Raw genomic sequence first — 13,775 nt, 5'->3', positions numbered from 1 at the left:
CTCAAATGTCCAATCCGACCGCACTTGAAGCAGCCGGAACTCCCTGCCTTGCACGCTCCTTCGTGTATCTTCCCACACCTACCACATCGACCGTGGCTCGGCTGTCCCCTGGACCTGTGATCTGAAACCCTGGGCTTTTTGCCCGAACCGCCTGAACCCGAAACCGCCTCCGGTTTCCTCTTCTTCTCCATCTCAAGATCAATCTCCCTCTCCCGAGCTCTAGCAATCATATCTTCCAGCGTTTTACAGCTGGACCGGCTCACAAACTGGCGGATATCGCTCCGCAACATCTCATGATAACGGGCCTTCTTCATTTCCTCATCAGCACATATTGAGGAACGAGAAGAGCCCTCTCCCTGAACTTGGCGGTGATCTCCGCCACTGTCTCTGTAGTCTAGTTGAGGTCCTGAAACTCCCTAGCTAGCTGTTGCACCTCAATGACCAGTGCAAACTCCGCCCTGAACCTGGTAGAGAAATCAGCCCAGGTCATGGCGTCCAATGCTGCATCATCCCCAATGGCATGCCCGACCTCCTCCCACCAATCTCGTGCCCTGTCCTTCAGAAGACAGGACGCCAATCTGACCTTGTCCCCCTCGGGACATCTGCTAGTTCGGAAAGCGTTGGCCACATCCGCCAACCATCTGGTGCTCGCTATGGGGTCTCGCGCCCCATGATAGTCCGGAGCTCCACATGCCCTGAACTCCCTGAAAGTAAGGGTGCGCGACCCCATCATGGCCGCCACCTCGGCACGGAAGGTGCCCAATCTCTCATCCATCAGCTCTAGAATCCCCTCCTTGATCGAACCGAAGATCACAGGAGTCTGCTCTATAATGATGCGCGTAATCTCCGAAGAAAGAAACTCTCGGGTCTGCTCATCCATGCGCTCATCCCCCGAACCTGAACCTGATCCCTCCCCGGCACCTCTATTGCCGGCTGCTGGTCTCGAACGCAAAACCACCATTCTGAAACACATCACAACTACATCAGAAAACAGAAATATCTCGACGGATCATTGATACTACAACTAGCTTTCTGGTCTTGTCTCAGCCTTTCTTGATTCGAGTACGGATCCTCTGCTTCCAGTAGTACGGGCCCATACTACCTTCCACATCTATCCGTACTTTCTTCAAGAACTGCCCTGACTCCACCAAGTCACTTCTACTACTACTGATCTCTGCTACTCTCATCCTAGGCTTGCCCCAGGGAAACCTCAGACTCAACTCAACTAGTCCTCAGCTGCTGCAGGTCTCCTTATAATGCTAATTAACCACCACCTGAACACCATCACATGTGACGAAGATCAGATAATCCTTCAAGTAAAAGACCCGTCCCTATAACGGTTGGACTCAAACAAGAGCTGCGCAATAGGGCCAGTTCCAGCACTCTGGGATTATTCAACCCTGATCACATGTGGTGTAACGTGTTCACCTAATGGCTAACTTCCATCACTCAGAACTCCCACAAAGCACGAAGCAAGCAGCATTCGGATAAAGGAAACATACTCAGGCAAAACTATTCTCAAAACGAAAAACTGATCTAGCATACAGTGCTAAGCTCATACTATCAGGCATAACCTAAACAGGCTATCCTACTGCTGTCCACTCAATACTAGCATGCAATACTCATAAAGCTGTAACACGTAAAGCAGGCACATAAGGCATCCTCCTAGATCCTTAGTCCTATACTAGCATGCTGTTCTACTGAAACTGAAACTGAACAATTAACTTGTATGGGTAATTTGGGAGTACTTACTTGAGCTCGGCTGATCGCATGCACCACACCCTTATCTTTAAAAATTTCTTTCTTTCTAAGTGCTTTCAAAATTCTTTTAGAAAACATTTCCTTTTAAAAATCTTTTTATTTCCCCTTAGTTTGAGTTCAGATACACCCGGAAGTGTATCCGAATCCCTCAAACCAGGGCTCTGATACCAACTTGTAACACCCAAAAATACGACCCAAAAATTTCGTTTTTCAACATAACCAAAAACCATAATCTGAGTGTCATATCATGAAACCATACATAATGCATCTCAAAATAATAATAAAACACGGTGCGGAAAACTGTATCATATCCATGACATATAAAAATCAGGAACTAAATCAACTCCCAGGATGAAAGCTGAAGCTGTGGTGTGTGCGATGCCATCAACCCGAGCTCTTCCCTCTGCTAGCGGAAGTACCTGAAACCAAAACTGAAACTGTAAGCACGAAGCTTAGTGAGCTCCCCCAAATTACCACATACCATACAATAATATATATATCAAGCACATACTGGGACCTTGCCCCCTCCATCGGACCGAAGTCCGAAGCTGACTGACTGGGACCTTGTCCCCTACATCAGACCGCAATCCGAAGCTCACATCAGACTGAGTCCGATGCTGACTGGGACCTTGTCCCCTACATCGAACCTGAGTCCGAGCTGACATCGAACGAAGTCCAAAGCTGACCGGGACCTTGTCCCCTACATCGAACCGAAGTCCGAAGCTGACATCGGACCGAAGTCCGAAGCCGACCGGGACCTTGTCCCTTACATCGAACCAAAGTCCGAAGCTGACATCGGACCGAAGTCCGAAGCTAACTGATCATAACATAACGTATCACTTAGCATGAACAATCATAATCCGGTCTGAGCCACGAAGGCTTCAAACATGCTAACTACTGCGTCAGATAAAAATTTGAATACTACTGCTAGCTAAACGGGTCGGCATTGTGGCCTTAGACCCGCTCCTACTGAAAAGGAACTCACCTCGTGAATTGGCTGCTGAGTGAATAGCTCTGAGGGCTAACTGCTGCTGCTCCGGTATCTCCCCGGCTACAAGTCCATAAACACACTCAATCAAATACTAAACACTGCACTGGGTAAAATGACTCTTTTACCCTTGGTCAAAGTCCACTCTCGGTCAAAGTCAACCCACGGTTGACCTGACTCGCCGAGTTGGGCCGCCAACTCGCCGAGTCCCTATCCTCACTCCTCGACCCTACTCGCTGCTACTCGTCGAGTATGGCATCGACTCGACGAGTACTCATTCGATCCAAGAATTCAGACAATCTTCATCCGGCTCGCCGAGTCATATGAACAACTCGACGAGTTGTTCTTGAGCATAAGAAGATTGCCTTGGACTCGTCGAGTTGTATGAACAACTCGCCGAGTCCCTCCATTACTGAGTCTACCCTCAACTCGCTGAGTCCACTCCACAACTCACTGGGCCTACTCGACATCGCTCAAAAGGAAGAAATCGGGGACTCGCGACTCGACTCGCCGAGTCGTTCTTCCGACTCGCCGAGTCACCGCCATGCAGCTATTCTACACTCGATTCTGCTCGAATCCAATACATACAAATGATAGATCTGGGTCCAATAAGCTGATTTACCACGTAAAGTTTCCAACTTTACGTGTACAAACACATGAACAAGGGAATAAAGGCTAAAAAGACACTTAAAAGGGTAGATCTAGGGTTATGATGCACAATGGCTCCATAAAGACAATAGATTTGGGCTCTACAACCCCTAAATGAACAGATCTAAGGATATCTCGACATAAAATGGCTTCCATATCAACATAAGGCTTGAGAAAAGCATCAACTAGATCTAAAGGGGATTTTAAAGCATAAAAGGGAAGGAAATCCGAAGAATACCTCAAAGAACTCTTGCTTTCCCTTGGATCTTCGCTCTACAATTCTTCTCCTTGCTCCTTTCTTCTTCTCCTTCTTCAATCCTTCACAAAATGCACACAAGATCACTTAAAACACTCAAGAACGAATTAGGGTTTTCTCACAGCTTTAGAGGGTGAAAGAGGCGAGATTGGGTGCTATAAGGTGGCTTAAATAGTGGGCAACCCGGGGATTTTGGGTTTCTCCCAGACGGACAGACTCGTCGAGTCCAGAATATGGACTCGCCGAGTCGCCAACTAACACGTGCTCGAAATCCCATCCCTACTCGGCGAGTCAGGCTATGAACTCGTCGAGTCCCTATACAAAACTTCAAAATAAATACCAAGGAATCATCATACCGGGAACAGGTCGTTACAGTAGGGCTATTTGTCCATATACCGCGAACGATATATACTTAATCCACCTAGAATAATACAAGTTGGAAGCCCGACATACTTCTTAAGGGTTTTGGAAATACAAAACCGTGAAACATATCACAATCTATGTCACGATTTGACCGAGCACATATAGGAATACAATTCCAAGGGCAAAATGACAATGAAGATGAGGAAGATGAGGGCGGTGACGGCAAGGCGGATAAGGACGGTGACGTCGAGACGGATGAGGCCGTTGATGACAACGACGGCGAGTAATATTTCTCTATGATTTTTTATGTTTTAAAATTTTATGTTTTTTAAGTAATGTAAGGTTTTATTTGGTACGTTTTATGTTTTTTTTAGTAATTTAGGTTTTAAATTTCTATGTTTTTAATTCATGAAATGTGGTTTTATTTTCTATGTTTTTAAAATATTTATTTATGTTTTAAATTATGTTTTTTATTTAGTTTAATCATAAAAAATAAAAAATAAATAAAAAGAAATATTATGGAATGGTAACCGTTTCCAATGTCTAGTGAGTTGATGGTGGAGCTGACGTAGCGCTGAATTGTGAGTGTTTTTCTGGTGGTTTGGTCTTGACCACTCCCCAGAGCCTCACATTGATCACTCAGTGTTAATTGAGTGGTCAATATACTATGATCATTTATGCATCTAACCCTTAATCTTTAAACATATTTTTGTTTCACCCTTTAATTATATTTTCGTTTTAAGATAAAATTGCAAAAATGTTCCTTGTTATGGTATGCATTTTTTCCAAGGTTTAGTCGAAACCTTGTTTTTTTTTGGATTCATGGTCCTTTTGAACTAATTTCAATGCGGATTTGGTCCCTCTGTAAACTGAAATGACTTTAATACCCTTGGATATTTATTTTTTATTTTTAAATTCATTTTTCTAAAGTTTAATAATTATTCATTCATTTTAATAAGCAAAAAATTAAGAGGGCTGTCTCTCACTCTAAAAAACCCCAGATCCGAAATTGAATGTATAACCTGATCAACCAATCTTCCTCCATAGTCATGTCATTGAATCCTTTCAAGAGTCTTTAACTTGAGTATACATTAGCTTCGTGTTATTTCTTTTCTCCCTTTTTTCCATATCAACACACGTTTATACCTTTTGCATTTGATACTTTCGGTTTCCTTGCGCCAGAAGCTGTGGGGCTACTCAGTAGATTCCAACGAGTCATGAATTGTAATGTTATGACTCCAAAATCTATAGATGTTTTTAAAAGAATTAGTTTTGTCATCCAAAAAGAATTGTAGCACAGCTTGTTGCTCATTTACCCGTTATGTCTATGTAAATATTTCAGTATATAGAAATAAAATATTTTTCGGTTTAGTTTCTTTCTTCTTCATCTTTTAGATTCATAAATGATAATCGATCTTCAGCAACGCTCAATGAAAGGTTTTGTGTTCATCCCCAAAATGAAGATTATTTCAAAAATGAAAGAGAAAGTGAAAGGGAGAGGAATAAAATGAAGAAGAAAAGGAGAGAGGACGACTGCAAGGGCGATGTTAGGGTTCTGGTGCTCATCTGAACCGTTTCACTTCCTTTCTTCATACTTCTTCATCCTTTCACCGGATGAACAAAAAAACTCAGATGTTTTGTTGCGATTTTGGAGAAGAAAAAAGGAATGCATCCCTTGTGTATGTGTGTTAAATCCAATAACTTGATTAACTTGTCCCCTAATAAGAAGGTACCTATAGTCGATTTATCCCTTTTTCAATTGCGATCTCCAGATTTATGTTTTATATTTTATACAAATACGAATCCATTTTTATAGTTTTGTCTAATTTTAAATATTTTGTATTTCGTTAACTAATTAATTATCTCAATCATAGTTTTTTATGTTTTTAAATAACTATATATTGATCTATAATAATATTTATTTTGTGTTGTTTTTAAAAAACGACTAACTAAACGAAGAGGTTTTTAAAACACTTTATATAATTAAGGATTAATATGTATAATTTATTAAAAAAGCTATTAAAAACCCAAGATGTCATTTTATAGAGATTAAAATAAATATAATATTCGGATGACAAAGATATATATATATATATATATATATATATATATATATATATATATATATATATATATATATATATATATATATATATATATCGACTATCAGAGATGCTCTAAAATCATATACTCAACTGTTATTTCAGAAACAAATTAAATATTTAAATAATTAGTCAATACAAATTTTTGAATAAATGAAACATAAAATGGAAATTCTAAAATAAAAACGTACTTGTTAGAAGTTTGTGCCGAACCAGATTTGAAAGGCTACAGTCAGTAGTCAGTAACAGACTCGCAGGTCTGGAGTAGATTTTGACTAATGCAACTTTTTTATTTTATTTATTTATTATGTTTTTATTAACCTTTAAATTTTGTTATATATCCATAAACATTAAACAACATTTCATCCCAACTTATAAATTATTTACCAATTTATTAAAATCAAGTTCTTTAGAAAAAAATTCAAAACGTTAACTGAATTATGTTCTCGTTTTCTTCCAAAAAATAACAAAACACATTTATTCTTCACACAATATAGTTTTTATCATGGTTGTCAAAATCGCGATTTTGATCGTAGGATCGTACGATCCTACGATCCTAGGTGTGAAAAACGATCCGGATCGTAAAAGAATCGTATTTGGGGTAGGATCGCAGGTAGGATCGTAAGATCGTAGGTAGGATCGTAGGATCGAGATCCGATCCGATCCTACCTTCCTTTGATTTTTTTTTTCTTTTTTTTTGCAAATGAATTTTTGTTACCACTTTATATCTTTTACCCTTTACCAACCTATCATTTATCATTTTTTATTGTGACTTATGACTAATATTTTGAAGTTCTTATAATTTTTGAACGAAAAATTAAATGTTTGAAATATTTTTCATGATTAAATATTATAAATTAAAATTATATTATATTTTGTGGGATCTTAGGATCTCGATCCCGATCTTACGATCCCGATCTTGCAAACCCAAAAACGATCCTAGGTAGGATCCCGATCTTGACAACCTTGGTTTTTATCCTTATAAAACAACATTTTTGTATTAATTTTATCAAATTTAATCTAATACTTATTTCATTCATTCAAACAACCAAACACTCCATTCCTTTATCCACATTACCAAACATTCCAAAACACACCAAGAAAACTCATATTTACAGAGGAGATGAAACACAGAAACAACAAAAAATACCTTATTTTTTGGAAGAAACCCAAACCCTGCCATCCCATTCTTGATGAATCCTTAGCATACTCAACGGATAAACAATTTCTTCTCTTGAATCCTCAAAATACACCAAGTAATTCGATCCCGTCTTCCTTATAACCTTACCCACCCACCACCCATCCTTGTCGTAAGCATCGACTAGATCCAACAACGAAAACTCAGTCGTCATAACCTCCGGCGGAAGCGGCCGGATTTGATCGGCGGTGACGATCTCTCTCAAAGGCGCAAAACCGTCGTCGTTCAGAAGCGTTCTGTACTGGATTATGTACTCTTTTTTGGAAAGCGAAGAGATGATGTTTGCTATGTAGTATGAACCCGCGAAACCCTCTTCTTTGTTCGTAATTTCTACCCTGTCGCCTCTTTCATACGCCATTGTTGCCGATGATGTTTTTTTTTTTCTGCAAATCGGGAAGAGTAAAATGTTTTGTGGATGTGAGCTTGGATGTGAAATACACTGATTTACTAGTTGCAAACACAAATTTTGAGTAATTTTGGGGACTATTTGAATTCGATGATGAGTTTTGTTGAATTGAAATGAGATTATAACAAAATCAAGCGTCAATTGCTTCCAAAAATCAAATAATAATTCTAAAAGAAAAATTAAAAGAGGATGCAGATTCAGAATTACTCTTTGAGGAATGTATGCGACCTTATCGAAAACCAGATTAGCGTGAGACGTGGAGGCAATCCTAGTAGCGCCTGTATTCTCGTAGTGAATAAGTAGAAATTAACCCTAATTTACACTACAGCCATTGACGACGAATGGTGGACTTTTTTTGCAATATTTTAGGAAAATCATAAACATAATCATATTTATGTTTTTATTTTTATTAGTTTCAACAAAATAATTATTTATTTTAGATAAATAATTATTTATTTTAGGTCAGCTGATATCATTTAGGGCGTGTTTTGGCATCGGTCATAGTGCCACATTAATTTTTCTTTGAAAAAATTACAAATCTAACTAAAACCGTTTATTAGTTAGACCGATTCAATGGATATATAAAAATAGTGTTTGAGTAAATTATTGAAATCGTCTTTGTAGTTTGGTTAAAATTGCATGTTGGTTCCTAATTTTTTTTTTGCATTTGGATCGTCCCCGTGGTTTGATTTTGTTGCGTTTTTCGTCCCTATGATTTGATTTTGTTGCATTTTTCGTCCCTTACATACATAAAGTTAGGGACCAAACATGCATTTTTTTACCAAACCATAGGGACGAAAAACGCAACAAAATCAAACCATATGGACGATCCGAGTGCAAAAAAAAAGTTAGGAACCAAACGTGCAATTTTGACCAAACCACAAGGATGATTTCAGTAATTTACTCATATTGTTTTGGTATGAAAATGTGTTCCAATGGACCACTAAACAAAATACAAAAATAATGGGATTGAATAATGGCATCTATATTTGGTCTAATACTATTCATCACACAAAAACAACTTTTTGAATTGTTTAATATTATTTTGGTTAGTTATATAACTTTTACAACTTTAATAATTATTCTATTCTACATTATAATATGAAAAAATATTTTTAGTGTAAATTTGAAAGGTGTGATTGGAGTAAAAAAATAAGTTTTGATGTTAAAAATACACCAATTTAATGATATTTTTAATAGAATGGTTGAAGTTACTGTTAATAGAAAATAGCAAAAAAATAAAAACTAAATTACAAAAATAGTCATCAAAATCGTAGATGAATTAAGCTCATCTACGATTTCATCAAGTCATCTGCGAACGTACAAGTTGTTAATGAATATCCGTGCATTAGCGACTTATACGTTCACATATGATATCATTATCACTATTATTATTATATATGAAAACCCTGTTTTCCTCCTTCCTTTAAATTCCAATTTCCATGGTCCACTAAAAGACTAGTAACCTAAGTACAAAACGACGCAACTGATGACAACTTATTGTTTTCCAATCCTCCCAACGTTTGCCAATATCCATAACGTTTCCCAATCCAAAAGGAAACAACAAATCAATTTCCTTCCCCTCTAACGATTCCCGATCCTCTTCTTGTCGAAAAATCCCCAAATCTTTACACTATCTCATCCTACCGGTAAAAGCACTTAAAATTATCGGAAATAGCAGTTTCGTTCGCTTCTAATCCTGTTAATCTGCTTTCATCATTCAATCTCGGATTCATGATACGCTTCTTTTCCATCTTCTTCCGGATAAACCAGACAAATAAGGCTTTATTGCGATTTCATCAAAGATAATCCCCACCATATGCACCGGGTTTCTGTTCCTGTTATTCTTCGTAATCCCAACCACTGAAGATTGTGTAATTCGACCATGTATACAAAAAAGGTAACGACTTTCTTCTATTTTCTGCTTTCATCATTCAATCTCAGACTCATCATACGCTTCCTTTCCGTCTTCTTCTTCCGCATGAACCAGTCAAATAGGGTTTTATTGCGATTTCATCAAATATTATCCCCACCATACGCACCGGAAATCACCGGTGTCTCTTTATGTTCAGTAAATCGCGTATTAAAATAATGATAATTTTACATGACTTCAAATTATAACGAAGCCATCATCTCTACGACAGTATTATTGATTTCCAATAAGTTGTGTTGACGCACATTCACAATTAGACACCAATTTCCACTGAAAACGTTCCATGTTCAAGAACACATGGCTAATTCACTCTTCTCCATCTCTCTTTTCCTGTTTATTATAATAAACTTGTATCTCTCTTTGTAGTGTATTTTGGCATGATTGCATTTTGTGTTTATATTTATGTAGTTTTCTGAATGGGGGCAAGTTGATCGAAGGAAAGGTTGGTGCATCTCTACGCCAACATGATTGGTTTCCTATAAGTTGTGTTCATTGACACTCAAATTGGACACCAACAGTCACTTAACACGTTCCAGGTTCAAGAACATAGGCCTAATTCTCTCTTTTCATGTTTATTATGAAAAAACCCATATCACTCTCTTTTTTCCATCATGCCATGATCGCTTCTTATGTTTATATTTATATGTAGTTTTCTGAATTGGGGCAACTTGAAAGAAAAAGGTTGGTGTAATGTGTTGTATTATTATCCTTCTCACTAATCCCTAATTTTTTTGAAGATTAAATGTGCACTTCAGATTATTGAAATTAATTGTTTCATTGTTTCATAAATAATGAAATTAACATACTCCAATAGCATACAAGCATGTCTCAATTCACTTGGTGGTCTGTTACTACTGGTGAAAACAATACAGTTCCATTGGTTTGTTATAACATGCAATAACCAACCCTGGTTAATGAATAATATTGGTTTAATCATTCTTTTGTAGAAATGTTGTTTAATTTTTCACGTTTGCAACAACTTACTGTTTTACATGATTTTTTTGAACACAACAATTCCAAGCCTAATCAACAAAACATAGTTGTGGGTTTCCAACGAATACAATTTCTAGCGTTTTGCTGTTCTTAACAAGACTTTAAATTAAGGGTTTTTTAAAAGATATTTTTATGTGTTTGGAATTTTCATTGATGATATTCTAGAGTTAGTTAGATATCTAATTTTTTTCAATATATAGCAAAGTAGCTGGATCATGTATCACCTATTTCTTTCCTTGTGGAGAATTTATATAATTGATGCTAAATTATCTATTTTTTATTAAACTGGTATTGAATTTGCTTACAAGAAATGAATGTGAATAGTATGCAACACCATTCTATGGCATCAGCCAGGTTCTTTCCTAATTAATTTAACAAGATAGGTAAATAAAATTTCCAACTGAATAGGTGTAACCAATAAGGAAAAACAAATTTGTCAATTTACATATTGCAAACTTGAAAATCATGAAAACATTTCAACAAGCATCTAATAATTACACAAAAACTTTACATGTTGGTTGTTCCATTATAAATAAGAAACAATATAGAAGATTAGCTATTATAAATTGGAAGAAAATGACATAATAGACAAGTTAGACATGATTCATAATGCTTGTGAATATAAGAAAAAATATAGAAAAGAAGCAATTAAAAAATGGAGAAAGAAAACAAAGAAAACTTGCAATTTGAATCTCCAGTTAATTTACAAAAAAATGAAAATAAATGATACCACAGTAGAAAAATCAACCAACGCAAATGAAACTATAATTGGAGAAAAAGAAGCAACTAACAAAAGAAAACTTACAGTTGGTGGTCAATCAGTTGCAATGTCAAATGTCATCAGCAATTAGCTCAATAATACAAAAGGAAAGGCATTGTTAAAGCAAATTATTTTATCTGCAGATATTCTTCTAGAAGTAGTATGTTGTTCCTATTGTAATGCTCTGAAGTTTTATTCAGAAACATCAAACTTTTGTTGTTTAGAAGGTCAGATTGTTTTATCCAATAATGAACTCTCACTTGTCATGCGTAATTTGTTATCATGCATCTATATCAGAAGTAGCAAAATCTTTTAGAACATATATTAGAACATATAATAATCATTTTGCCTTCACTTCATTTGGTGTTAAAGCAGACAAGAACCTGACAAAAAGAAATAAGGGTATTTACACTTTTAGAGTCCAAGGCCAAGTATATCATTTTGTGAATGATTTACATCCTGATGAGAAAAGTGCTAAAAACCTTCAATTATATTTTCACGATACAGAGAAAGAAATAGAAAATCGATTAACAACTTCCCCACGATTATCTAAAGACTTAACTGCAACATGCATAACCTATCTACATCATAATCCATATGCACGCTTTTCCGAAATTAAAGTGACATACCATGTTTAGATGAATATAAGATTATTTTTAAGACTGTCCCTACACAAGATCAGCGAGTGTATAACAAGCCAGATGCCGCACATGTTGTAGCACTTTGGGTTGAAGGCCAAGAGAACGGAGAACATGGTAAAAGAAATATTGAAGTTAGAACACACAGTAATGAACCAAAGAATGTTGAGTATTATTATTATGACAACCCGAAATTTCTAGCTTTCATTCTTCATTGTTATTAAAGATTAGCTTCGTTTTGCTATTCTATAATGAGGTTTTTGAGTCTAGATGAGTGCTTAAAGCTTAGTATAATTGAGATACGTGTCGGAGGATGGGATAGATAGAGTGTAGCATTGGAAAAACGGGCCAAACACATCAAGTTAGGTGTGTGCGGCCGCACACTAGAGTGTGCGGCCAGCCAGCCGCACACACCCAACCACACACACCTCCAGCCGCACTCACCTCCTATATATATGAAATCCTTGGTCTCTTGATCATTTCTTACATTTCTTCAAAGCAAGGACTCAAAATCCTCTCAAGTATCATCCAAAAGGTAACAACTTTCACCAAGAACACCAAGAACACCATGTTTTTGGCAGCACACCTGGCCGCACACACGTGCTGGTAGCACACCAGGCCACACACATGTCCGCACACACACATGTAGTGTGTATTTTGGCCATACACTTTCTTGTATAGCCTTATAACCCTTCATACAATCATATATGATTGAAACACTTCATTTTAAGTGTTTACTAGTCCCTAAGGTGGTCCCAAATTCATTAATTAGTTGTTTATAACACTAATTATGTTCATATATGTGCCGATATATGCTAAATAGGATTCGTGTGTGTGACAACCGTCAACTTTCGGTCAAGTCAAAGTCAACTAAAAGTCAACAAGTCAAACCGGTCAACCCAATTTGCCGTGAGTACTAGAGTTTATGTTATATAACTTCTAAACAACTCTCTATTCTAATGAGAGATCATAAATCGAAAAGTGCGTTCACCTAAATCTCCTTAACCTGAAACGGTGGTACGTAGAAAGCCAAACCGATACAACAATGTTACATACTCATCGGGAGTATGCAAGATCCCTAATCAAGGCTTAGCGGGGTTTAAGGACCTTGCAGTGCGTAGCCGAACACTCAAAAAGGTCACCAGTGAAACCTCTCCCACATATCTCTAAGTATGTGAAACCTCTCCCACATATCTCTAAGTATGTGAAACCTCTCCCACATATCTCTAAGTATGTGAAACCTCTTCCACATATCTCTAAGTATGTGAAACCTCTCCCACATATCTCTAAGTATGTGAAACCTCTCCCACATATCTCTAAGTATGTGAAACCTCTCCCACATATCTCTAAGTATGTGAAACCTCTCCCACATATCTCTAAGTATGTGAAACCTCTCCCACATATCTCTAAGTATGTGAAACCTCTCCCACATATCTCTAAGTATGTCAAATCTCTCCCAAATCTCTCTAAGTATGTGAAATCTCTCCCACATATCTCTTTGTATGTGAAATCTCTCCAAGTATGTCAAATCTCTCCCAAATCTCTCTAAGAATGTGAAATCTCTCCCACATATCTCTTTGTATGTGAAATCTCTCCAAGTGTGTCAAATCTCTCCCAAATCTCTCTAAGTATGTGAAATCTCCCTCACGTATCTCTTCGTATGCGAAATCTCTCCAAGTACGTCAAATCTCTCCCAAATCTCTCTGAGAACGAGGAATCTCTCTCGAAA

At 37.2% G+C, this 13,775-nt stretch overlaps 1 protein-coding gene and 1 long non-coding RNA gene across 3 annotated transcripts; one reads left to right on the top strand and one right to left on the bottom strand.

The window, feature by feature from the left end:
• Nucleotides 1-7,132: 7,132 nt before the first annotated feature.
• Nucleotides 7,133-8,100, bottom strand: LOC111893274 (protein AGENET DOMAIN (AGD)-CONTAINING P1). 2 transcript variants are annotated; one of them, XM_023889337.3, is made up of 2 exons: nucleotides 7,951-8,100; nucleotides 7,133-7,699 (listed from the first exon to the last, which is right to left on the bottom strand). In XM_023889337.3, the coding sequence occupies exon 2, from the start codon at nucleotides 7,672-7,674 to the stop codon at nucleotides 7,270-7,272; it is 405 nt and encodes a 134-aa protein (XP_023745105.1). In that variant the 5' UTR covers nucleotides 7,675-7,699; nucleotides 7,951-8,100; the 3' UTR covers nucleotides 7,133-7,269. The 2 variants fall into 2 exon arrangements, with proteins under 2 accessions (XP_023745105.1, XP_042753644.1); XM_042897710.2 differs by having other exon boundaries at nucleotides 7,930-8,078.
• A 1,071-nt stretch (nucleotides 8,101-9,171) lies between these two features.
• On the top strand, nucleotides 9,172-10,424 carry LOC111893275 (uncharacterized). The gene is made up of 2 exons (XR_002850844.3): nucleotides 9,172-9,622; nucleotides 10,064-10,424. It is a non-coding gene; the product is annotated as an uncharacterized LOC111893275 (long non-coding RNA).
• The last annotated feature ends 3,351 nt before the right edge of the window (nucleotides 10,425-13,775 follow it).

Source organism: Lactuca sativa, chromosome 8 (assembly GCF_002870075.4).
Source record: "Lactuca sativa cultivar Salinas chromosome 8, Lsat_Salinas_v11, whole genome shotgun sequence".
NCBI lineage: Eukaryota > Viridiplantae > Streptophyta > Magnoliopsida > Asterales > Asteraceae > Lactuca > Lactuca sativa.
Note: the sequence above shows the minus strand (reverse complement) of the source record. Positions and strands in the feature narration are given on the sequence as shown.

Excerpts from the sequence above, each read along its gene's own strand:
- LOC111893274 (XM_023889337.3), bottom strand. The coding sequence starts at position 7,674 with ATGGCGTATGAAAGAGGCGACAGGGTAGAAATTACGAACAAAGAAGAG.